The sequence below is a fragment of the Nansenia antarctica genome (assembly GCF_963989245.1).
Source record: "Nansenia antarctica genome assembly, chromosome: 4".
NCBI classification, from domain to species: domain Eukaryota; kingdom Metazoa; phylum Chordata; class Actinopteri; order Argentiniformes; family Microstomatidae; genus Nansenia; species Nansenia antarctica.
The window spans coordinates 22,734,249-22,760,897 of NC_137689.1; the positions used below are offsets into that span (position 1 = coordinate 22,734,249).

A 26,649-nucleotide genomic window follows, 5' to 3' on the forward strand; every position below is an offset into this window, starting at 1 on the left:
ACCAATGTAGGTTTGCTGTAAGCTAAATTCCACTCATGTACATTTCTGAAAATACTGTGGGTAAAATATCCAGACACATCAAACGGGTCCAGGGGGGTATTCCATCAACGTTGCTAAAAGAAAATCCAGGCTTATTTGAGAGTGAGATTTATCACCTTTTTTTTAGTGAGATTTATCAAAATAAGCCTTGATTTTCCTTTAGCGACGTTGATGGAATACCCCCCAAGCCTAGGAAAACGTATTGAATTTGGGGGCAGATCCAGGGTGGCCTACCGGTTTTATTGAAACAGCAGTTTTCCCTTAATGTATACCTGTTGATCATTGCCAATAGGCTATGTTGACTATTTCCCAAGTAGCCCAGGGGGGTATTCCACGTACGTTGATAAGTGTATTCACGATTAAAAGAAACGGCTGGTTCGAGCAACTCTCGATCGGGATTCAAGCCTCAAGTGATTCCTCAAATTAGAATCAGCCTTGTGTCATCAATGTTCACGCAAGTCCGTTTGGGAAAGTCTCACTTTGGGCCGATAGTCGAAAAGAAGATTATAAGACTGGAAAATGACGGTACAGTTAATTATGTGAAGCACATTGAGTTGCATCTGTAAGAAATTCGCTATACAAATACAATTTGATTTGATTTGTGCTTTTCATTGTCTGATGCTTGTACTATGCAATAACAATAAAGTTGAATCTAATCTAAAAATGTATGTTTAAAATGGTGTAGGCTAATTTACGAGAACTGACATAACTGTGTTTGAAGCCTTACTGACTAGTAAATTGCTATGCTAGCTGCCTTAACCCCTTTGCCAGACACACCGCTCTGCTATTTCTGATGCAAGCTGATAGACCTTTCTTTTTAAACTGTTTTATCTATCTATCAAAATATCAAATAATCTCATAAAAGGTGGGATCAAATAATTCCAAGAAGACACTTGACGGAACTGTCGATCGCAATTTTGTTTCGCCTGTGAGACATTTTTGTCACGCATCTAACGTCCGTTCTGAAGGATTGGTTGCATAGTGGCGGCTGGTGCTAAACATTTTGGGTGGGGCACAGGTTATGGGGGCATGCTCCACGGGGAAGAATATCAACTTTAAAATCTGGATTTACACTCGATTTTAGCATGAGAATAACAGTGTTTCCCCTAGGTTTGCTGCCTTGGGGGGGTGGCATGGACCGTGGCATGGACCCCCCCCCCCCCCCCAGGGGGTAAGACCCTGCGACATACCAGCGTCATGTCCAGGGGGTGTACTAACTTGTACATTAAGCCGCCTCACGCTACGGAAACAGGAGATAGGCTCCTGCCCTATGGGCCATTAGGCTCGAGAACCATCGGTTCTCAAGGCTACTTACTTATGTGGTCTTGACTACCTGTCCACTTTACTTTCTTACCTGGTTCTTGCTGTCTCTCTCTCTGGTGTGCCGACACCATCCTGCTCTCTATCCTCCTCTCTCCCTTTTGCTGTCAACCAAAAGGCAAACATAACAACCAGAGTATTTATAATCTAATAAGAGGTATACATTGATCCATATCAATTTATAACATAATTATAATTGAATTTTGGATTGCTGTGGGCAATGCAGTCAGATAATGTCATTTTGACATTACTCTCTCACCTGGAAAAAAAAACATGTCCAACTATACTATACAAAACAGACATTTCAAATGCTTCAATCCACTGTCCATGTACTGTAAATATGCCATTATGGTATTACCAATGAAGCCCAATTCTAGCAGAATAAGAAAGATTGTATATCTAATTTAACTTAAGTAAAATAATAAAGTGCCTCCAGTTAGCTCTTTAGCTGGCATGTGTGCAGCAGACTAGCTCATCTCATCACCTCTGAGCTAGCTAGCTTGATAGTTCTTTGACACTATTTACACAATGGAATTATGGTCATTGTCAAGTGTCAGTCAGACACTTTCTAGTCACAATAATAACGACCAATTTTAAACAACTTTCTCTGTCAGAACACTCAGCAATTATATTTGCGAACGTTTCAACTTGCTTACTTTCTATCTGAAGACATCTCACCCGGCAAAAACTCTCTCGCGTCGCGCGCACAATGTTGTATTTCTGGTTTGGAGCCGGAAATTGCAAAACATCACGTTTGACGTCAGACTTAACAACCGGATATTCAGGGCGCAATTTTTGCGCCCCGGCCGAGAAATAGGAGACAGACAATTGGAGCGCTGCTACAGCTCACGTGTAAGCCAAAAGTATTTGGCCTGCCATAGACTTGCATTCGGCCGGCGCCCCGACTCCTCCCCTTATGTATTTTAACAGTGAATTTTACACACACACAGATACAATGTTTATTGTATTGGAGGATTTTTAATGAATGCTGATAGGCGCCGACAGAATATCAGCCGCATTTTGTGAATAAACAATGTTTATTTAAAAAAAAAAAACGTTTACAAATCGCAACTAGGAAGTGAAGGTGGGGGCTGCGCCCCAGCGCCCTCTATCGGCCAGCCGCCACTGATAGCAACACAACAGCGAATTATTTGAGCCACATTCAGGGAACGGAACTCGATCTGGAATTTTGGCAAATTATGAAAACAAGCCTGAATTAGGTCTAATAGAGTTTTGTGGAATACTACCCCTCAGACACAGCCAATGAAAACTATTTAAAATAAATCTTGTTTTGATATGATTTATCAAATTACACCTGGATTGTCCTTTGGCGACATTGATGGAATACCCCCCCCCTTGGACTCAAACAATGCCACTGTCTCTACTAGACTTTCATTACAAGATGATCTTTTCAGAAAATATATCCAAAGATTGTGCAAAATGTACCATTGTCTTCATGTGATTCAAAATGATTCTGATCCCATTCAGCACACAACAAAAACATTTATTTCATTGAAAGGTTACATCCAACTTTTAAAATGCATCTCAGCACCGCTGGTAAAGAGCAATCGGTGCCACTTGAGACATCTCATGAATCAGATCACTACAGTGTGTAAAGATTCATTTTATTAAAAAGATACCAGCCATTTACATTGAAAATGAAATAAAAACCCAAATCATTCAACTTCAGTTCAGCCATGAGTACACTTCAATTAACTCTACCTGTGCTGCAATACTGACCAATTAATCAGCACACAGCTTAACAAAATAGCCACTGACAACAGCCACAGCCATCAAATTAAAAAGCAATAAGAAAAGAAAAAAATTATCTTTCCCTTGCGTTAAAGAATAATTGAAATGGACATGATTGGGAAAGGACTATTTGGAATTCCAGAGAATGTACATGTCAATTAATAATACCAAAGTCAGAGGATGAAAACTGAGGGATAAAAAAAAAGGCGGGAAACAGAAACTGAAGACAGACAAAAGTGTAAAATGGCTTTAAGCCCTGAGGCAAATAGGGAACGAGGAACAGTTGAGGGCTGGGAGCAGTTTCAGTCCTTTGTCACTCAGCACCAGATGTGGGGCTTTTCCTCGGGCTGGGGGACCTGGAACGGCTGAAACAAAGCAGAAGGAGCATTAGCATTTAAGTAGAGCGTCATCTATTTACTGTGGAACAAAAGCAGTCAAGCACTCAATGTGTGTAGGCACCAGAAACAATGAGGTAGAAACTTGAATGTTCCTTTAGTGTCTGCAAATCACCATTACTATACTATCATATACAAATGCAACATAATGCAGTTATCAGGATGAGAACAATTTCTGAGTTTATTTATTTTTTACCCAAGGCTTCTTCTGTATGACAGAAATGCAGTTGTCTTAATCACTCATGTTTCTCAGCGCTAGTTTCTCATTAATCAGTGCTCGGTGCTATGAAAGTAGTAACATTTATGTAATTGTTACATAGGGTTTCGGTAGGCTGCTTCAAAATCACTAAGCATCACATAACTATCAATTACTGTACATTTCCCAGGAAAATAGAAAGATGTATGCCTGCATGCTAATGCCTACGGTGTGGCTTTTAGGTGAAACCATGTGACAGAAAAACCAGGTGTATTAATATTCTATGGTTTACCTGACTCTTTTGGGGGCTGCAGAGCGGGATCTGGACCTAGAACGAGACCTGGAGGCGCTACGCGCCCTGGGTCGGGACACTGACCGGGAGTGGGAACGAGACCGTGAGCGACTGCAAAGGAAGCATAGCAATATGATCATTAGATGAGATGGAGCTCCTTAGTGATCCATGTAGGGATGTCCCGATCCCATTTTTTCACTCCCGACACCGATACCTGGGCTTCAGCTATCTGCGATACCGATATCAATCCGATATTTGTATTTATTGTTTTACTCCTGAATAATAACAAATACATCCTCAGTATATAGTCCACAACAACAGTTGGCTTAAAGACTGCCAGCCTTTATTCAAGCAACAGAAACAGTACTCAGCGACCAACTGGTTTAAAGTTAAAACAATTTAAACAGCAGCATTCAGCATTGTAGAAAAAAAAGAGTTACTGTTTGATTTCTAGTTTTAGTGCCTTCAGGTTTTTATTCTATTTCTCTTCTTTTACAAATGGCAAATCAATTATAGGACCCTTTTTAAAAGTGTAGCCTAGTGACGCCCGCTGGTGAGACCAGAAACCAGTCGCAGTATCGAAGGGGTGTCAACAATATCTGGTTTCCGTTTTTTTTCATAACAGGCAACTTGAAGTTTTAAAGTACCCAGTCCATATAATAAACACCACTTTAACGATCACTCAGTACTTACATTCTGTGTGGATTGGATTAACTGTTCTCGTTTCCCGCAGGCTACCGGTAAGTGATAATGACTTGTAAACATACCTTCGTTTTAGGACGTGTTCAAAGCAAGAACTGTGTGTTCATCTAATTATATGTAGTTATGTGTTTTTAGCATGTTGATGTTCTCTCAGCATGCTGTGATGTTCTAAAAACGCACTTAGACGTTCGTAGCGATGTACCACTGTTAGCAGCTAGCTGTTAGCAGCGTTTGTTGTTGTTTGATCAGTCACTTTTCTCCTGTCGCAATCCCATTCGGTGCACAAACATTCAAATACTCGTGTCGTCTTGAATTGTTTTCCGATTTCAATGTATGACGCATCATTTGAAAGCTTACCATCTGTAGTTTCAGACTATGTAAATAACAGAAAATGTTTAAGCAAATGGTTTATGATTTCACCAGCTGGCATCATGACATTGTCAGACTCATTACACACAGGTCGCTACTAGCCAACTGTCATGCACGTGACCACTGACTACTACTGTTGTCATCACGTGAGTGACACGCCAGATCGCTGCCTATTTTTTTTCTGGTGCGATCTGCGATCTAGCATTCAGGACCAATATCGCAGTGATATGCGATATCAATATCGCATCGGGGCATCCCTAGATCCACGTAATACAAGTTGATGTTCACCCGGAAATGTCCCCCTTCTAACATGAGATATCAGCAGTGCAGGGCTCGACAGTGCGACTGTTTTGGTCGCATTTGCCAGTGAATATATTTCTGTGCGACTTGGAAATACATTCAATAGCACCAGTTTTTAGTCAGCGACTAAAAGACTGCTGAACTACTGTCATGCGCAGTCAATCTTATGTGTATAAGCGATGATGGAATGAAAACAGTGAACAGAAACTTAACATACGAAAATTGCGCAATTTTCATTGTGCTACTGAAATTCTTGGTGTGCTACAAAATTGTTCAACATGGTAGCACAGTGCTACCTGGGGAAAAGGTAAGCGTCAAGCCCTGCAGTGGCAAATGTTTTGCAGGCCCGTGTGATTGTCATGATGCTTAAAACGATAATTAATGTTCCATCTGTGAAACATGTGATTGTCACAGTCACACACCAAAGAAAAGTCATCAAGTTCAGTTATTGATGAGCCGCTCCACCATTTAATAAACCAGTCTCCATCATGTGGTACACCTGGCATAGTATGGCACATTTAAAGGAGCAGCCTTCAATAGTTACTGCTGAAACTGGTTCACAACCACCATGTCAGAGGATATGTGGGACTAGTGGCAAAACACACAATTTTTGGGGGAAGATCATAAATTACTCATTTTGGGAAAGTGTACATATAAGACATTCTGGGATATACAATACCTAAGGAAGGCATGGCTATGTACCTCGGAAATATAAATGACTGTCATTGATGAGGATAGGTTTTGAACCAAGATATTGTTGTTCGCAAACAAACAGGTGATGACAAGAAATTGGTATAAGAATGAACCCCCTACCATAGAACAATGGTTAAGAATTATAAGACAGATTTATACTATGGAAAAAATGACTTATCGGCTTAGAGTGAGTCGGCTTATCGTCTTTTTCGATAATGGACACTATCATGACTGTTTTGTTATTGTTACGGTTATTCTGTATACCGTACTGTTGTTTTATACTTTTGCTAATTTGTACAAACAAAAACTCAATAAATATTAGTTAAATAGTTACTGCTGTGTTCAATGATTAGAAAAGTTAGTTATGTAAGTTAAGTTATAAACAATGATTCTTGAAGAACATAACTTAAAAAAAGAGATGAGCTGTGTTACCCAAACAAAACACCAAACGTCTGTTTTACTCCATTATTTGTGACAAATATCTTCGTAAACAATGTAGGCTGTAGCCTCAAAATATGTTTAAAACTAAAGTCAGTTCTTGCACCCATAATTCCATCCATGAATTTGAGGGTGGTTAGGTTTCTCTAGCCTCATCAAGTGACAGGAAAGTTAATAAATAAATGTAGTGTCTAGGTGAACCTCACCTTGCCCTGCGCACAGGAGTCCTGGACCTGCGCACTGGACTTCTGGACCTGCGCGCCGGACTTCTGGACTTTGAGCGTGCTTGGGATCCAGATCTAGAGGCAAAGACAACACTGTCAAAACATAATCCACTCAAAGCAGACCTAAGCACTATATGCAAACTAAGGGGCTGTGTTGTTGACTAAATCTCTGATTGTTGTTAGATATTTAGAATAGAATAGCAATCAAGGTGTACCTGCTTCTGCGCTTAGAGTACGATGGGGATCGGCCCCTCCTGTTAGAAATGAGGCAAATCAGTGTTAAAACAACATTGAACCAAATCAGGTCACATCAGATAAAATGTGTTCTTCACAATCAAGTTTCATGTCTCTACACTATGAAGACTACTGAAGCCACACAGGAGCACCAACCGGTCATTGCTTCGGCTGCGTGAATGGTAGCGCTTTCCCCTGGACCTTGAGCGAGACCGAGATCGTGAACGAGACCTGGAAGCAAAACACACAGCCAATCAAATTACTGTGTGAAGATATCATTCAATGACAATATACAGAATAGTACTTCCTTAGAAAGTAAGTTTTGATCTTTCTTTTTGTATGTAAATGGGATGTTGTAGAAGTGTACAGACACTGTGATTTCACTTTATTTTGATAAACTCACTGGCACCACACCATCAGTCTACAATGGAAAACATAGTGGCAAACTTCAAACCGCAAACAATGGCTCCCAAAGTGTGTTAGGGTGGCCTTTTTGAAACAACAACAACCCATGTCTTTAGATGTTGTACATTTGTAAAAATGGCGGCATTCCGAACCTTTTCAGAAATGTTATATTCCGTTTTGTTAGACTTGAACGACAGAGAGTTAAGCAATAGGGAGAGACATGAAGCGGAAAAGTTGTTACGTGTCATCATATTAGTGCTTTTGGAGCCTTTGTTCGCTGTAGAACTTGTGCCCTCATTTCCTCTATTTTCCACATCGCTGGTGCCAGTAAGTTTTTCAAAACCAAGCAAATTCACACAAAAAAAAGTCTCTGTACAAAATCTGAGTTGATACTTCAAGCAATCTGAACAGTAAGGACAATATTGTACTAATTCAACCGTAAGAAGTCAGCCTCTATACTGTACCTGCTGCCGCGGCGCCCGCCTCCCCTCTTGTTGAAGCGATAGCAGTCGTATGCATAGTGGCCACTCTCCCCGCATTGGTAGCAGCGATCGTTAGGGTCAAAGTGGCGGCGGCTGGGGCGACCATGGCGTGACTTGCGAGACATGCCCGTCGACAACTCCACTCTGATACGGGCACCGCAAAGCACCCTGGGAAATAGAACAGTGACCAAGAATTAGATGGCGTACTGGCAATTAACAAAATGAAGACTAAATATATTCACGTCAAAGAGACCTATACATTCCTGATCTATTGGTACAATTATGCATGCCAACATTGACAAAAGTCTCACAGATCTGAGCCGCATGAACAAAGCATTGTGCCGTATGCAATGCTATCCCCCTGTGTACTCACTTGCCATCCATGCCCTTCACTGCATCCTCAGCATCTCTGGGATCTTCATACTCAACAAAGGCAAAGCCAGGTGGATTCCTTGCCACCCAGACACTACGCAGAGGTCCGTAGTAGCTGAAGGCCCGCTCCAACTCCCCCTTAGCAGCACCGTTGCCTAGGTCACCGACATACACCTTACAGTCTGTGTTGCGTGAGGAGCTTCTTGATGACGAGTAAGACATCTTAAAACCTGGAGAAGGTTGGGGGACAGAGAGAAAACAGAGCATCAGTAACCAACCAGTGCTAAAAAAATGTTGGGTGTTGAAACAATCTAATTGTAATAACATCCTCTAGGGCCCAGGTGAGCCACAGTTCAACATGAAATCCACACTATTTTTGGAAGCCTGACACTTTTAATGAGATGTAGGAGACTGATTAATACATTGCAAAACTGCATGGAGTAAGTAAACAATTGCCTACCCAAATCTATGTAGCATTTGTATTGAGTTGAGTGAGTTGACAATATCATACCTCATCCAGAGAGGATGTGTATGGAGTAAGTTGACATATCATAGTCCATCTACGTAGCTAAGATCTCTATTGCTGTTCATTAGTAGGAACCTGTTAATAGAAAACATTTAAACGACAATGAGAGGCACCGAGAGAGGCACCGAGTTGAGTTCAATCCGACTGGTCAGGCATGTTGACTAGGCTGATTAGCCAGGTAGTGTACATGTATCTTGTATCTAGTCATCTATGGCACTGACAATTGAATAACATTTAGAAAATAAATCTTTCAATAAACGTGTATACAGAAAACAAGACTGGTCAGAAATGAGCTAAATGCATAGCTAGTTACGTCCGCTGTGCCTAAGGCATGGCTAGCCTTGTAGCTACTAGCAAGCAGCAGCAAGGGGCATTGGAAAAGTGCGCGTAGTACTGCATCGCTTGAGACAAGGCCGCACATTGCATTCACACCCCTTTGTTCATCAAAAACGACCCAAATAAGATCGATCATGATAAGGAGCAAACACTAGTTTTAAAAGTGACTGAAAACACATCCAACGTATGCACACTTTAGATCTCACACAGTTCGGCGAAAACGCGGCTCGAGGACCACGATAAACAATGGCTGCCGTAGGAGCTACTCACTTTGCAGATGCTAGCTATGCTAGCTAGCCAAGAGCCCTCAGTTCCGCGAGTGAATGAACACCGTTTTCCGGTTGGCCTCAGACAGACGTCCACTGCAAACACGACAAATGAGAGAGCGTGGTTAACTTATTGTGTCCATTCACTTGGTTTAAGAAGACGTAGAATTTCCTTCATATCCTTAGCACATTCACAATCCTAGTAAAGGCCGAGGCACGTACCTTTACCGCGATCCCCCCCTTTAGTGTCGACCTAGCCGCTCGCTCAAGGCTGCAGGCAGCACGTTTTTCAGATGACCACGGCAGGGAAGTACCGCCAACCTGCTCTAGCCAACCGAAGGGCGCATATCCTTCGGTTTTGAGAAGGAGGATTTCCCTGAATGGTAAAAGCCTATTGGCTCCTACAGACATTCTGCTCTACATGCAACCACACCACGGGCGCGCCCTCACGTCAATCATAAATTGACATTGAGCGCACCGTTCAAATAGACAGGTGATCCAGGCGACTCAAACACTACACACATATCTATGATCAAATAGTCAAATATTTACTCTTTTCGATCATGAGATTGATGAACTCGGAATTGTGATACAGTTTCAATGTAATTGTTACAACTTGAAATCAATTACAATGTCAACTTTGTCAATGTAAGTTAATACATTAAAATATACATACATCAATTACTGAATTAATAAATACACGGATAAGACTTATCGTTTTGAATTGGATGAATTATCTGTCATGCAGTTGTCACTCTAAATGGCAGATACTCAATTAGTTTCCTTTAAATTACAGTATTTCATGTTACAGTTCAGGGTTGCTTTAGTTCTTTATCCATCATGCGCAACATCAAGCTCAGTAGCATTGAACTCATGGTGTCTTTGGTTGCTATGATGACCTGGGTTGTGTTTTATACTAGCCTAAGCTCCTGTCACATGACATAATATAGATATACAGCTATTACAGCTCCAAGAGATGATTATAATACAAAAGTCAATGAGGTTGTTTTGGGGGCCAACAATAAAGTCCATTAAGTAGTTCATATTGTTCAGTTGTTCATGAAGTTCATCTGTGTCCAAGTAGCACAGATGCCATCATCACAGATAAGCAGAAATCTCTTCAGTGCTGTAGAGATTAAGTCGACATCAGTCCCTTGATATCCAGACCAAGATTGGCCCACTTGAGAGCCAGACTAATACTGTACCTGCTTAAATGTGGGGAAAAAACAAGACCAAAATGGAGATCCACTCTCGAGACCAACCACCATGACAAACAAAAGTCTGTTAAATAAGGCATATTCTCCCTAAACGATAGCCATTGCATTCCCACCCGGCTCCCTGTCAGGGAACTATGGTTCCCTGTGTTGTCTTAATCCTACTAGCTATGGTATTCAGTGACCTACCTTGACTGTGTAAGTTGAGAGACTACATAGACCATTCTCTTGGCTGAGATCTAGCTAAGACCCAGACCTGGACCAAGATGTTAGGTGCCAATTGCTCAAGACCCAAACCCTGACCACGGGCACTAGGACCCAGACCCTCTGTCCCAACACTGAACAAAAAATGTCTATGTGGATATGGTTGAGGTTTGAGAGTCCATCTCAGCTGCCAAGTTCCTCTGTCTTACTTCTTAACTTGTCCCTCTTTTTAAAAGTGTCTTTGCACTCTTCTTTAACCATCGTGCGATTATGATCATCTTTAGTCCAACACATTACCGTCTCCAATGACCTTCTTGATTCTTTTTCCAAAATGTAATGTGAGGCTGATTGTGTTTTCATTGTCTGTCTGTGTGGGTGTCTGTGAGTGTCTATGTCTGTGTTAGTTAAGTGTGCACTGTATGTGTGAGTGTGTGAGACTTTCTGAGACCCATGGCAGTATGGAGAAGAGTTTGACAACGCTGCATTATTCCTAGAAGTGGAGCTCTGCTTGATGTCAATATGTGTCCTTTCAGTGGCAATTACTAATATGCCAACATAGTGTGGGTATAGATGTGTCAACATGCATGTGTGTATGTTTCTCAATGTCTGCCCTAGCCTCTGGTACTCCCTTAGAAGCCCTTTATATGGCAGTAGGCCTCCAGGCTGGAGAATAGGATGTAGAGGAACCATAGGCCAAAGAAGAACATGGTGGTGATCACCTTGTGGACCTTTTTGCCCCCAAGCTCGCCCCCTATAGACGGCCTCCGGCGTAACATCAGCACCCCCACGTTGACGAAGGCGAAGATGGTGAAGAGCGTGACAGAGAAGGCCAGCGAGCCGGGATCCACACGGAACGGCTCACCTTTGACCTCCCAATATATGGCTGCCACAGACCAAGCCAGCCCAATGCCCAGGAACACGTTGACCGCATTGCTTCCTGTCACATTTCCTATGGAGGCGTCTGCGTATTGGTCCTGAGTGGCAGCGACTTTACTTGCAAAGGTGTCTGTGAAAAGAGGTTCGGACAAAGGGGTTAGACTTGAAGTAAAGCCATAAAGAGAGGAAGTGTTTGAAGTCGGGGGTTACATTTGGGTAAGAGTTGAATATTCGATCTGAGTTTAGCGATATGGAGGAGAATTAGAGATTTAATGAAGGAAAATAGACAACACCTATAGCACACCAACACACATGCACACTCACACCAACACATGCACACACTCACACTCACACATTCACACCAACACACACACCCACCAGGGATAGAGGTGCCCAGAGCCACAAACACCACAGCAGTGACAGTGTCCTTCAGGCCCACGGTGCAGCCGAAGTGGGAGGCCAGGTCCCCAATGACGGCCGTCAGGAAGCCAATGACAGTGATGGACACTATGAAGCAGGCCCAGCCATTCCAGTACTCAGTGGGTGGCAGGCAGGCAAACAGAATCTTCCAGAAGATACTAACAATGTGCATGAGGTAGTCAAAGCAATTCGGCCTACGCTGTTCTTGTCCCTCCTCTGCGTCGCCTGGTAAATTGAGACAGAGACAGAGTGAGATTGAAAGAGTTGAAAGATGGAATGAGTAATGCATGCATGCTATCTATGTTTACACAAATCTTTATGGTGGCAAAATGTTTGTTCCCATTGGGAATTTCGGCAGTCTCACACACACAGACACACACAGACACAAACAGACACACACAGACACAAACAGACACACACACACACACACACACACACACACACACACGGCTACTGCTGACCTGCACTGACTGTGACCGCCTCAATGAACTGCTCTCTCCAGGAGTGGGTGCCAAGAACCGCAGCCAGATTGGTGTCCTTCAGGAGTTTGTCCACAGTGCTCTATCAGAACAGACAGAAATGGTTAGCAATGAGAAGGAGAGTGAAAGATCTACTACTAGAGGATATGTAGGTATCCTGAATGCACTGCGTGAGTAATAGGACAGTAAAGCATTGTTCATTTGTTCTTCTTTTGGATCTTACACTCCAACTGAAATGAAACAAGTAGAGATTTTCAGCATTTATTTTATGGTATTTTCGTAATAACACAGTCCCCCTATTTCAGAGTACCCAAAAGTAATGGGACAATTGGCTTGACAGGTGTCTCTGGTAAGTCAGGTGTCAAGGTCTAATATTGACTCTAGGCTTTGCGTTTTCCTTTGAAGTCTGTCAACGTGAGGACCAAAGCAATTAAATCAAATAAAATGTATTAGGCTGAAAAAGCTAAAACATAGCCATAGCATTAGGCTTGCCAAAATCATCTGCTAGGGCTGCTAGGCCAAAGGCAGACTACAGTGAAGGACACTTTCCAGGAGGTAGGCATGAATATGTCAGACAGACATTACCATCCGCAGAATACGTCACCAGAATACATCACCAGCCGAACTACAGAGGCTTCACTGCCAGGTACAAACCACAAGATATCCCCAAAAAGGATGGTCACTTACAGTTTACTTACTACCTTAGTAGTACTTAGTAGTACCCTCACAGAGCATGAAGTGAGACGCGTGCTGAAGGCGGTGGACCCCAGGAAAGCCTCTGGGCTGGATGGCGTCCTGGGACGGGTGCTGAGGGACTGCGCCGACCAGCTGGCCGGGGTTTTCACCAACATCTTCAACCAGTCCCTGTCCCAGGCCACCATCCCACCCTGCCTGAAAACCTCAACTATCATCCCAGTCCCGAAGAAAAGCACGGTGAGCTGCCTAAACGACTACCGCCCGGTGGCACTCACACCAATCATCATGAAGTGCTTCGAGAAACTAGTCCGGGCCCACATACTCACACGCCTCCCGCCCAACCTGGATCCATACCAGTTCGCCTACAGAGCCCACAGGTCCACAGAGGACGCCATCGCGACGACTCTCCACGCCACTCTATCCCACCTGGAGAGGGGAAACAGCTACGCGAGACTGCTCTTTGTGGACTTCAGCTCTGCCTTCAACACCATCCTTCCAGACAGGCTAGTGACCAAACTACTAGACCTGGGACTATCACACTCTATATGTGCATGGATCAAGGACTTCCTGTCCGACCGCCCCCAGAGGGTGCGGGTGGGCTCCCACACCTCCACAGCCCTCAGACTCAGCACTGGGTCCCCCCAGGGCTGCGTGCTAAGCCCCATCCTCTACAACCTCTACACCTACGACTTCACCCCCGTCCACCCCAGCAACTCCATCGTAAAGTTTGCAGACGACACCACCGTGGTGGGCTGCATCTCGGGGGGGGACGAGGCGGCGTACAGGGATGAGGTAGAGCAGCTGAGCAAGCTGTGCAAGGTTAACAACCTTCTGCTGAACCAGTCAAAGACCCAGGAAATCATCGTGGACTTCAGGAGGAAAAAATCTGAGGTCCAGCCCCTGCTCATCGACGGAGAGAGCGTGGAGAGAGTCTCAACCCTCCGATTCCTGGGGGTGCACATACAGGATGACCTGTCCTGGAAGAACAACACAGCAGCCACCATCAAGAAGGCACAACAGCGGCTCTACTTCCTGAGAGTCCTCAGGAAGGAACACAACAAGCAGGAGATACTGGTGGCCTTCTACCGCGGCGCAGTGGAGAGCATCCTCACCTACTGCATCTGCAACTGGTTCTCCAGCTGCACAACCGCAGAGAGAAATGCGCTACAGAGAGTCGTGAGAACAGCCCAGAAGATCACCGGCGCCCCCCTCCCCTCTCTGGAAGAGCTGTACAACACACGCTGCCTCAGGAAGGCCTCCAAGATCTCCAGAGACCCAACCCACCCTGGGTACGAACACTTTGCCCGGCTGCCCTCGAAAAGGCGGTACAACAGGACCATGGCCGCAAGGACAAACAGACTGAAGCTCAGCTTCTACCCCAGGGCCATCCAGGCCCTGAACACAGCAAAGACCTAGGTTCTGGGCCCTGGACAGTCTGGACGGACTGAGGGCAGCTGCTGGATTGAAAAAATCAGGTGTAGTGCTGAGGCACAAATGTGTACATTTCAAGCCCGCAAACTGCGACACTTTAAATGAATGTGCAATAACACTATGTGCAATATGACAACCCTAGTCGTTTTATCTGTACAGTAGAGTATAGTGGATAGTGTACATAGCCTTTATTTATGTAAACCATCTCCTTTCCCTTCTTGTTTTTTTAGTTTTTTTTTTCTTTCCTAGCACCAGGGGAGCCACCCCTCCCAAATTTCGTTGTTTGGTACCTGTACTATAGCAATGACAATAAAGACCATTCATTCATTCATTCATTCATAGTACCTTAAAAGCTTGCAGAAGTCTGGAAAAGGGTATTGCGATAGTGACAGATAAGATGAATATTATACTGGGTGACTTCAACATAATGCTGCCGCCCGTCTGGTGTTCAATCTAACCCAAGTTCTTCCATGTCACCCCCTTTCTTCGCACCTCCCGGTAGCAGCTCACATCAGATTCAAGGCCCTGGTGCTCGCCTACCGGATGGCAAAGAGAACAGCCCCTCCCGACTTGCAAGCAATGGTCCCCAAACCTCTTCCCGATCCCTCCGCTCTTCCACCTTGGATGGTCGCCTGGCACCGCCGCCGCTACGTAGATGCATTAGTCGCGCTACATGATCACAGCTTTTCACTGTCCTGGCACCCCATTGGTGGAACAAGCTTCCCACTGCTGTCTTCCTTCTTCTAGCATTGTGACTGCCAAAGGGCCCTGCTCAACATAGATTTGTTTTTCTTATGACGACTGATGGATAGATGATTCACTTACTTAGACAAATGTACTTGTTGTAAGTCGCTTTGGATAAAAGCGTCCGTTAAATGTCAAAAATTTAAATAATGTAATGTATTAGAATGTATACTGTATGTGATTGCAAGTGAAAGGTTTGGAGAAAAACAGATTTGTAAGATTTACAGCATACCTCTCATTTGTGAAACATGGTTAATGTTAGGGCAGATTTGGCTTTTTTCTCTGCTTTTTTGTGTTGTTCCAATACAAACAAAATAAATAAACTAATACCAAAGCATTTGTAATTGCAACAATTTTCTGGGAGAAGTGGTGCATTATCTGACTGAAGTGCAGGGGTGCCAATATTCTTGGCCATGACTGTATATAATACATAGTATAATCTTATTTTAAATGTATATAAAGAAAGAATTCTAATCAGGAGACAAGTAACATTTCCCTAACAAGAGACAACTATAAGCAGAATGGTATATTCACTAAAATTTAAGAACTTTCAAATGTTGTGAGGCTTAAAGTAAACAGCATCAAGAGGGTGGAATGCAATACTGCTCTGCTGCCGATTATACCAAGTGACCAAGTGATTACACCGATTACATCAAGTAACATATTCCTCTTATTTTGTTACACCTGGCAGAGCATCATAATTAATCTGTCCCACCACTTTTGGGTACCCTGAAACAAGGGGACTCTGCATGAAAAGTGCTGTAATTTCTGAATGCTGAAACAAATATGTACACAAAGAAAATAATTTAAACTAAAATATAATTTACAGTCAAATAAAAGCTGAAAATCTCTAGGGTTAGGGGTTAATTGAACTTAGTGCTTCACTGTCCCATTACTTACGCAGGGCACTGTATGTCATGCTTAAATGCACAAAAACACAAACTTCACACAGAAATACACATTGTGTGAAATAAAGAAGGTAAATAGAAGTGTGTCACATAAATGTCCTGCGAGAGGACAGCTTGCTCTGACATACCAATGAATCTATAATATACAGTGTTTCCTCTATATGCATTTATTCGTGGCGGGCCGCCACGAATGAATTTCCTCCGCCACTAATTGATTCAGACAGTCCACTTTGATTCAGGCTGCGCAGAAAGGCAGCGAGTTATTATGACCGGAGAACAGAAAAAAAGCAGATTGAAGTTAGATTTAGGCCGCTTCCAGACCAACATTTCGTTACGATTTAGGGCGTAGTTATTTACAATATGTTGCAATTAACCTCGTCGTTTGTGTTCGCACTGCAATCGAGACTGAATCGCTCAACAGGCGCGCGAGGCGACGCGCTTTCAAAACAGTTTTGTGATTGGTCCGAATTTAGCGGGACATTTGGATTTCTCTTTTAGCCCGTCGCCGGTGCCTTTAATCCCGTATCCTAATCGAAAATGCAACATCATTAGCGACGACTGTGGGTTATTGCATTTACTGCTGTTCTCTGGTTCATGTTCTTATACCAGTGCTCAGTATAGAGTATTTTAAATGAACATTCGTAATGTATGTCTCTGATGTTCATGGTCAATTAAATCAGCCTATTTTGTGAAACAAATAATGTTCCCGCTAATGGGTTAACCGAGCATTCTCGCACCTAACGTGCAAGCACCTAGCTTCGAACTATTCATAGCAATAAGCGCGGGGCAAAAATAATCTATTGCCTCTAAAATCACCACGAACAGAACGGCGGAGGTACGGGTAAGCAGGGCTCATGTTGGTGTCCTCAAAGGTAAGAGTTGGTTTTCTTTAACTCAGCTGATAGCATTACCTTGCTGTTGTTGTTTACCGAATGCTCCATCTGACTGTCACACTGTGATTTTACTTGTGTAAACAGTTAATGAGTAACGTTAGTGCGTGTACTCTCATGTAGGCCTACTTCGTATTAATCTTTCTGTGTGTGTGTGTGTGTAATGCACGTTCCGCATGTTCCGCTGCAGCAGTAGGATATGTTGGAATTTGATCACCTTCTATATAAAATCACCTGCTCGGCTTTAATGACTTAACCGCTATTTAAGAAATTATCATTGTTGCCACCCTCTAGTTTTTGGTGAAACTACGTCTTTGTTTTGAGCGCCAGTGCGCGTTTTATGCGCGTGCACGCGAAAAAAGACAACCGCTCCGCCACTAATGTGAAAAATCCTGGAGGAAACACTGATATATATATCAATATATTAATATATGAATCTATATAGATCTATAATCGTATACAGTATAACATATATAAGTATATGTACATTTATTTATATATATAAATATAAATATACTGTATATACAGTATATGGCTATATAGTCCTGTAATAAAAAAAGATAGGAGAAAGTCTTTGAGCAGAAACGATCATCCAATCAGAGGCCTTGTCTAATCAATCCCAGAGCACTCTACATGCTGCTACTGTACCGGGTCTAGAATCCCATTTGGAGTCATTCCCTGTCGAATCTGATGGGTGAGAGGAGTGCCACATTGGGAGGAATTAATACAGCACAACACACACACACACACACACACAGACACAGACACAGACACAGACACAGACACAGACACAGACACAGACACAGACACAGACAGACACAGACACAGACACAGACACAGACATGCACGCACACACACACACACACACACACACACACACACACACACACACACATACACACACACACACACACACACACACAGTTCCTTTCTCCAGCATCGGGGATGGAGGTGCCCAAAGCTACCAGCCGTACCACACCTTTAACATACACCTTAAACTCCTAGGACTCCTCTATGATGACCTCCAGCCTTTAACACACACCTTAAACTCATAGGACTCCTCTATGATGACCTCCAGCATTTAACACACACCTTAAACTCATAGGACTCCTCTATGATGACCTCCAGCCGGCTGTGTTCTCCTAGTATGGGCTTCCCCATCTCAGAGATCCTCCGAGCGTCCTCCTCCTCAGGACTGGGGTTGCCTTCAGAGGAGAGAGAGAAATGTTCACAATCACACCATTCTACATCAGGGGACTGGTATTTAAAGTGTATGCTTATTATGATTAATATAATAATAAACAATAATGGATCGGATTTATAAAGCGCATTTCTTGAACCCAATGCGCCGACCCAAGCCAACAGTTTACAGCTGATCATCTATTTGGTCTTACCCTGGTTGAGCAGCAGGGCTTTGTAAGAGAAGGAAAGAGAGATCAAATGTAGCGGTTTATCCTGCTAACGAAGCTTATTCCATTGAATCTAATTCAACATGTTCACATACTGTACTTGCCAAACCAAAGGACAGATTCACCACCTCACCAAGGGCATTCTATAAGCAGATATGCAACAAGGAAACCCATTGTCCACACCAAGCCATGCTTCGAAGGCAACGATCCAGTAGGCATACCCCACCTTGGCTGACACTAACTACCCCTTTTCACTTTAATCATGTCCATCCAGTTTCGATCTTATCAATTCCTTTTCACCGCCTTCAACAAGCAGATAGATATCTGACTCCAGCACCACCGCCGCTTTGGCAGTTTGCAGGGAGCAGGTAATCGATACTAAATTCATAATTGGCCGTGCCCACGTTGAGACAGCCCCAAACAGTGGTCTGTAATCTATAGTTACTGCCTCTGACGCAGGAGCCCAGTGTTCAGCGGCCCTGTTGTGCTGTTGTTATTGATTTGACACACGATCCCCCATCAGGATATAGTTGGTTTGTATTTAGTCAGTGTGAGTGAGTGTGATCACTCACAGTTATGTGATACTGTCTACTACAAAAACCCTCCCCCAGGGACGTAGAACAGAACAGTGGGAATAGGGTTGTTTAACTGCAGAGCAGGTTGTTCAATGGTATCCAGCATAAAGACGGAAAATACACACACATGGATGAAGTAGATGTACACATGTAACTCCACATGTAGTGTACTAACAGACACATACACATGCACATGCACGCAGGCAGGCACACACTCACACACACACACACACACACACACACACACACACACACACACACACACACACACACACACACACACACACTGACCTGAGACTCCTCTCTTTAGCCATTTGGGCTCTTCCAGCATGATGAAGAAGTTTTCCTGCTTCTCGTACTCCTCCACATTCACAATGCGCACCTCTAGAGTCTGACTGTGGAGATACATGCAAGCAGGCGCACACACACACACACACACACACACAGACACACACACACACACACACAGACACACACACAGAGACACACACACAGACACACACACACACACACACAGACACAGACACAGACACACACACACACACACACACACACACACACACGCACACACGCACACACATTGTCACAGGTAGAATTTAATTGGTGCACTTAAACTTCACTCTATGTTACAAGAGGACACCAAAAACAAAACTATCTGTAGTTAAAGGTAAATTATTCATCACATGGTGAAGACTAAATAATTCAGGGCCAAACGTAGGCCGTGATCACACACACATACAAAACACATACAAAACACATACAAAATACACACGCTAACCCTAAACCCTAACCCTAACCCTAAACCCTAACCCTAACCCTAACCCTAAATACACACGCTAACCCTAACCCTAACCCTAACCCTAACCCTAAACAAGTAAAACACCTTACAGACAGACAGAGGGAGGTATGGATGATCAACAATAGTTGACCAATACAATGGCGCCAGACCACAATGGGGCCATAAGAGTCAGCAGAAATAGCAGTACTTTACAAGTACCTCCACTCGCTCCGTGGTTATTCTCTAGTTGTCTAGCCATTACTGCCTTGCCTGCCTATATATAACCTGAAATTACATCCCAACATCCACGCTAAGTGCACCATTAGCCAATGTGCAAACACAGCCATTATAACCTGAAAATAGAACGGGAAAGGGATCTGTGTATCTTATATGGGGAGACATTAGGCTCCTGAACCTGAGAAGGGGTTGGATTATCATTTGGTGGCAATCAATCAACTACAGCAAATCAAGCTAATGGAAGCTCCTCCACGTAGGGTCCATGTAGAGTCGACAACGATCGATTGCGACAACCCGTAACAATCCCGCGGTGAAGATTCAGAGGTTCGTTTCCCATCACCGCCGTTATTCTGAGGACACACGTCTTTGCCGCTCCGGAACCTTCCCTCTGAACACGTGCTTCAGAGCAGGAGTCGTTTTTTCCTCTCCTCCCTCTGGGTCTATCCATCTTAACGATTGCCTACAATATCCCCTGCTTTCAGGGTAAGACTTCTCTCACCCAGACTTGACCCAGACTCACCTGGTCTGTTCGTTGGCGAACTCCAGCTCCCCTTTGGTCTCCTCGTAGTCCACCCCGGCGCGGGCGCTGCCGTCCTCCGTATGGTAGGGCAGACGCACCACGCCCCGCGAGCCCGAGTTCCTCATAACCGTCACCTCCATGGCGCCCGAGTTCTCGCTCACCCTCATCAGCCGGTGGCGGAACGTGAAGATGCCGCCGTGGTCGTCGTCCAGGATGGTCACCGTGGCGACCAGCGGCTCCACCAGCCGGCCCTGGGGGGGGGTCCCCGCCCCCGTCTCCGCGCCGCCCTCCTCCAGACGCAGGTTGACCAGACGGACGAAGAAATGCTCGTCCTCCTCGAAGACGTCGTCGTCCAAGATGCCCACCTGGAGAGAAGAGGAGACAACCTGATGGGGTCACTGGTGGGGTCACTGTTCGCTCGAGACCAGCGTGGTTCACTGTTCTCTGATCCTGATCTGGTGTGGTAAATCCAATACATCACATCGCTAATCTAATATGTGACACAGTCGGATCACTTGGCCCGCACGTCGGCAACCAATCAAAATGTTCTGACTTTTCTTTTGAAACACGGGACTACGTTTCAACGTCGTTGAGAATCACAACACCAACTCGCTAGTCAAGCCAAAACACTGCAACGAAATGAGTAATCCCCCACTGCTACCTAGTTAACTATAACACTACTTTACATTGTTAGCAGGCTCACAAAACAAGCTGTGTTAGTTGACTAGCGATGTGTCGTTGATTTTCAACAACGCGGAAATGTACCGGTACTCACATTTTTAAAAAGAAAAGTCTGATTGTTACTTCGGATCCCGACATGAGGACCAAACAATTAGAACGTGTCACATATAACGAACTACATCCGTCTCACCTTGATCTCCTTCCTGCTCTCACCGGGTTTGAACACCAGCGTCCCCTCGTTGAACACGTAGTCAGCCCCGGCGTTGGCCGACCCGTTCTCCGTGTGGTAGTCCACATAGAAGGTGTTCTGGCCCGTCCCCCCATCGCAGGTCACCCCCAGACTCAGGGTGCCGCAGTTCTCCGTGCACTGGTACTGGGCCCGCTCGAAGCACAGGTGGGCGCACACCGCCTTGTCGTCCTCCTCCTGGGCGCCGCCCTCGGCGCGGGTCAGGGCGGCCTCCGCCGCGTGCTTCTTCAGCACGTTGCCGGCACCGATCATCATGCGCGTGGCCTGGACGCGGTAGAAGGCGCGGCTCTTCTTCTGCTTGTTCATGGCCGAGTAGGTGGCCATCTCGATCAGCTGCTCCAGGTCTTTGTCTGGGTGCTTCTGCTTCAGGTCCTTCAGTATGCGCACCACCTGTGACAGGGGGGACGAAGACATGAGCGCAAAACCATTCATATCACTTTCATGGCCCCAAACAATGGTGATTGTAAAGCTCCTGAAACGGTGGAGGAAACAAGTTAGGACCACAATCCCCTTTCCTCCCCCCATGCCATCTCCCCTCTCCCTAACCCAACCCTTCCATCTGTTCCTCCTGTCCTCTAGTCCATTGTCCATCCCTCCCTCCCTCCCTCCCTCCCCTCCTACCTCATCTTTGTTCTGGTCCAGCTCCTTGTTGGTCTGCACAGACACAGTCACACTGTTGGAGTTCCCAGCCGTGGAGTTGCCATCCAAACTTTTTTCGTCCATGATCACGTCGATCCCCGTGGGCGCCAGGTCACCCTCCGTTTCCACGACAATTCCATGCCGCTTGTCGGCACGGTAACGCTTGTGCATGTATTTGTAGAAAAGCAGGCGGCGGTCGGCGATCCAAGCCAGGACCACACACACAGGGAAATACAGTAGGGTCACCAGAGCCTCCCACACCTGGAGATCAACACACAGGCAAGGAGCATATACAATAATGATACACACAGAAACACACTTTTGTTTTTACAGTATGTAACAGTGTCAAAACAAAAGACGCACACATACATCACATACTGCACAGTACAGACACACTCTCACACAGAAAAAAATAGACAAACAAAAAATAGACAAACAAAAAATAGACACACATACACATATACACACACACACACACACACACACACAAACACACACACACGGACCTCTACAACTCCAGGTGAGATGACTGCCAGGATGAGGTAGAGCCAGATGTAGGCAAAGATGCTCCAGAAGGCGGTGATGAAGAACACCCGCAGGTGTTTGATCTTCCGGTGCTCTCCGTCGGGGATGACCCACACGCACACCCCGATGATCACAAACATGTTGAAGGCCGCACTGCCCACGATGGTGCTCGGCCCAAGTTCGCCCGATTTAAAGTTGTGCCCACATACCTGGCACCAAAAACAGTTATGATGAACTCACAAAACAAGCTCATTTAGTTTTCTGTATACCAGATCTATTAATGAGGGGACGCAACCTAATTAAATACGCATTGATTGAAGTTAATTTGCCTGTCATCACTGGAGATTTTTGATATTGGGTATGACAATTGGGGGAAAACGACTGTTAAGTTTCTCTTTTTGTTTGTCTCCAGCTGGTCGTGACACCATTGTAAACAGGTAAAGTACTGTTAGGTAGGTACTGGGTACTTTTACAGTAAACAGGTAGGTACTGTTACAGGTACAACCAGTTGTTTGTCCCTAAGGCACCCTGATTACTCCTTGGGGATGAATAAAGTCATATGTGACAGCAGCTGGTGAAACCAGGAACAAGTCGCCAACCGACAGACCGTTCAGACTTTCATTCAGAAAAATTAAAATAAATGTCAGCGTTTTTGAAAATCAATGACACACTCGCTAGTCAAGCCAAAACATTGCAATGCAATGGATTCAGTGAGTAATCCCTAATACTACCTAGTTAGATAGAATAGAATAGAATAGAATAGACTTCATTGTTGTTGTACAGTTGCCTATACAATGAAATTGTAGTGGCTCTTCCGAAGGTGCAAAAAACAGAAAACATATTCACATATTCACAAACATATACACATATAACATATCACAGATATTACACACTAGACAATTAAAAAGCGAAAATGCTATAAAACAAGCTAAGAGACAATGAGGTCTGTGGTGTCAAATAGTCTTATGTCTATTGTTCAGTGTTCTGATGGTCCATGGGTAGAAACTGTTGGACAGCCTGTTTGTTCTAGCCTTTATGCTCCTGTACCTCACTCCAGAGCGCATCAGGCTGAACAGGTGGTGACCAGGGTGGAGGTGGTCTTTAAGAATCATTCCTGCTCTGGAGAGGCACCGAGATAGTGTAGAGTAGTGGGGTTTACTCACCAAATAAAACAATTCTGAATAAAAGTCAGAACATTTTGATTGGTTGGCGACTTGTTCCCGAATTCACCAGCTGCTGTCACATATAGTACCAGTCAAACGTTTGGACACACCTTCTCATTCAATGATTTTTCTTTATTTATATATTATTTTCTACATTGTAGATTAACACTGAAGACATCAAAACGATGACAGGTCTGATCCTGGATAGAAAAAGGAATTAGGATCATTCTGATCCAGATTAAAAGCTTTGAACAACTGGGCCCAGCGTACCTCAATGACTGACAGCAGGATCTCTGGTGCTGAGGACCCCAGGGCCATGAGGGTGAGGTTGGACACCGTCTCGTTCCAGATGCGCACCGTGGTCACTGACGTCTCCCCGTTGGGCTTAGTTATCGTCACCTCTTTTTCCTACCAGGACAGAGAAAGAGAGCAACAACATACCAGCAGCTGTAGGGCACCTGTGCTTTTGGAAACAACAACAACAACAACTACTACTACAACAACAACAACAATGATAACAACAACAACAGCAACAACAACAACGACAACAACACAGTAAATTTGACAGCAGCTGGTGAAACCGGGAACAAGTCGGCAGCCGGCGGACCAGTTAGTGTAGAGTAGTACTACCAGAGTAGTGGGATTTACTCATCAAATCCATCGCATTGCAGTGTTTTGGCTTGACTAGCCAGTGTGTCATTGATTTTCAACAACGCTGAAATGTATTTACATTTTTCTGAATAAAAGTCAGAACATTTTGATTGGTTGGCGACTTGTTCCCGGTTTCACCAGCTGCTGTCACGAATAGTAGCAGAGCCTGAGAGAGGAGCATGGTTACCTGAGAGGTGATGACCTCTATAGAGGCCATGAAGCGGTCTGCGACAATGGACACACCCAGAAACATGTACAGGAGGCAGGCGAAGTAGATCGCCGCCCTCCCCGCTTGCTCTCCCACCGGAGGGTTGAGTGGCAGCCACACTGGCAGCAGGATGCCCGCCCTACACACCACCTTGGCCAAGCACTTCTCCGACTTCTTGGAGAGATTACCAGAGGGCTGGGGTGGCAGGGTGGCCGACGCCCGCTCAACCACCTGGGGTTGAGAGGAAGATGTGCATGGGTTGGGTAAGAGGAGGAGGAGGAGGAGGGAGAGGAGGAGGAGGTGGATGGAAGGGAAGGGATGTACACGGAGGGGTCCCATGCTATCCCTGAGTCAGATGGCACCTGGGGTCACTGGAAGATCAGCTGGGTTGGAACTCCTGAAAAAAAAGATGTATTTATTTTAGATTTATTAGATTTATTTATTTATTTCATCATTCAAGTATGTTTTGAAAAATTACTTTTCTCAGGATTAACAAACCTGTGAAACTGCTAGTGTTTGGGAAGTGTAAGAGAAAATTATTATATGTAATAAGAAATGTTTCTACATTGAAGATTCAAACTTCACAACAGTAAATTGACTGTCTACTCTAGAGCAAGCTATAGAAACTGATTTCCTGTTGTAAGCACACAATGAAACCTGTTTTCTCTACTTGTCCTCCTGTGCCATACATTTGAATATATGCAATTACCCTTTTGTATTCCATAGTCTGTCTTTGACCCTAGAAACTCAAGACAATGTTGAGTCACACCAGAGTGATTGCCCTGCATTTTTCGCACTGGGGCCATCACTCCTCACCTTTGTTATACTGTAAGGAAGGGAGGGCCAGATTCCCCCCTAACCTTCATCCCCATCATCTTCCTCAATGTACAAATCCACACCCCTTGTAAATGATTAGCCTAGACCTCACCTGAGGGCGGACTTGTTACCAGAAGGGACCTGAGGGCATATATACTGAAATGTAATGAATGATCGAGACTTTGAGAGAAACTTTGACCGTTCAGATGCGTCTGACGAACCTGTAAACTTTCTCCTTCTATAGAGGAAAACATTCAATATATTTTTCTTATGCATTTTGAAACGAAACAGGCTGCCTTTCTTTAATTTCACTAACAGAAGCAAAGAAATTGAACTACACTGAATCTACCCTTGAGAGAAATATAATTTGTCAAACTAAAGTTAAGTTACCTTGAAAAAGCAGTTCACCTCATCCTGAAACTGCTTTGTTCAACACATGACAGTCTGTTACTGAGAGGTGACAGAAACCGAAGCGCAGAAAGATAAAACAGGTGAAGTGGAGCAAAGTAGGGAGACGGAAGCAGTGAGAGTATGTAATAAATAGTATGAATATTTGAAGTTCAAGATCTGGAATAATAGTTATTAATTCCTGTTTATTTGTTTCTTTTTGAGGGGGAAATGAAATGATTAGTGACAGTAACTCACTTCAATGCTACATGGTAAAAATGTAGTTTGCTACTGAACAATTATTTTAGTTTAGTTTAATTAAAAACTTTAATTAAACTAATATTATAGTTTATTATAAACTACCATTTTTACCATGTAGCATTGAAGTGAGTTACTATTAAATAGTCGAACTACAAGGAGCAGATCTTTTCCCCAACACCAGAAACATTTTCATTTGACATTAATTTATTTCATTTGGACAACTTATACTTCTACATTTACATCTCCTTACATTTCTTACTGCCTTTGTTTGTATAGTTTAAATAATTCAAATATGTGTAGCCTATATACTGTATCAGCTGTATCAACTGTTACTCTATCCAAGTTCTTC

General features: G+C 44.1%; 2 protein-coding genes across 7 annotated transcripts; both read right to left on the reverse strand.

Moving 5' to 3' along the window:
- Nucleotides 1-2,438: 2,438 nt before the first annotated feature.
- Nucleotides 2,439-9,658, reverse strand: srsf7a (serine and arginine rich splicing factor 7a). Of its 5 annotated transcripts, none has more exons than XM_080527966.1 (10): nt 9,564-9,658; nt 9,346-9,437; nt 8,725-8,814; nt 8,215-8,443; nt 7,824-8,009; nt 7,111-7,185; nt 6,936-6,974; nt 6,703-6,795; nt 3,995-4,105; nt 2,439-3,476 (listed from the first exon to the last, which is right to left on the reverse strand). In XM_080527966.1, exons 4-10 carry the CDS (start codon nt 8,433-8,435, stop codon nt 3,425-3,427), a joined length of 777 nt encoding a protein of 258 aa, XP_080384092.1. In that variant the 5' UTR covers nt 8,436-8,443; nt 8,725-8,814; nt 9,346-9,437; nt 9,564-9,658; the 3' UTR covers nt 2,439-3,424. The 5 variants fall into 5 exon arrangements, with proteins under 5 accessions (XP_080384092.1, XP_080384088.1, XP_080384091.1 ...); XM_080527962.1 differs by having other exon boundaries at nt 8,674-8,814; XM_080527965.1 differs by lacking the exon at nt 8,725-8,814.
- A 1,730-nt stretch (nt 9,659-11,388) lies between these two features.
- On the reverse strand, nt 11,389-25,115 carry slc8a2a (solute carrier family 8 member 2a; the record flags this gene model as incomplete). Of its 2 annotated transcripts, none has more annotated exons than XM_080530166.1 (11): nt 24,816-25,115; nt 24,248-24,385; nt 22,796-23,023; nt 22,272-22,550; nt 21,594-22,040; nt 20,723-21,087; nt 19,479-19,582; nt 18,296-18,408; nt 12,517-12,616; nt 12,014-12,280; nt 11,389-11,765 (listed from the first exon to the last, which is right to left on the reverse strand). In XM_080530166.1, exons 1-11 carry the CDS (start codon nt 24,879-24,881, stop codon nt 11,389-11,391), a joined length of 2,484 nt encoding a protein of 827 aa, XP_080386292.1. In that variant the 5' UTR covers nt 24,882-25,115. The 2 variants fall into 2 exon arrangements, with proteins under 2 accessions (XP_080386292.1, XP_080386293.1); XM_080530167.1 differs by having other exon boundaries at nt 18,296-18,398; nt 19,469-19,582.
- Nucleotides 25,116-26,649: the final 1,534 nt, after the last annotated feature.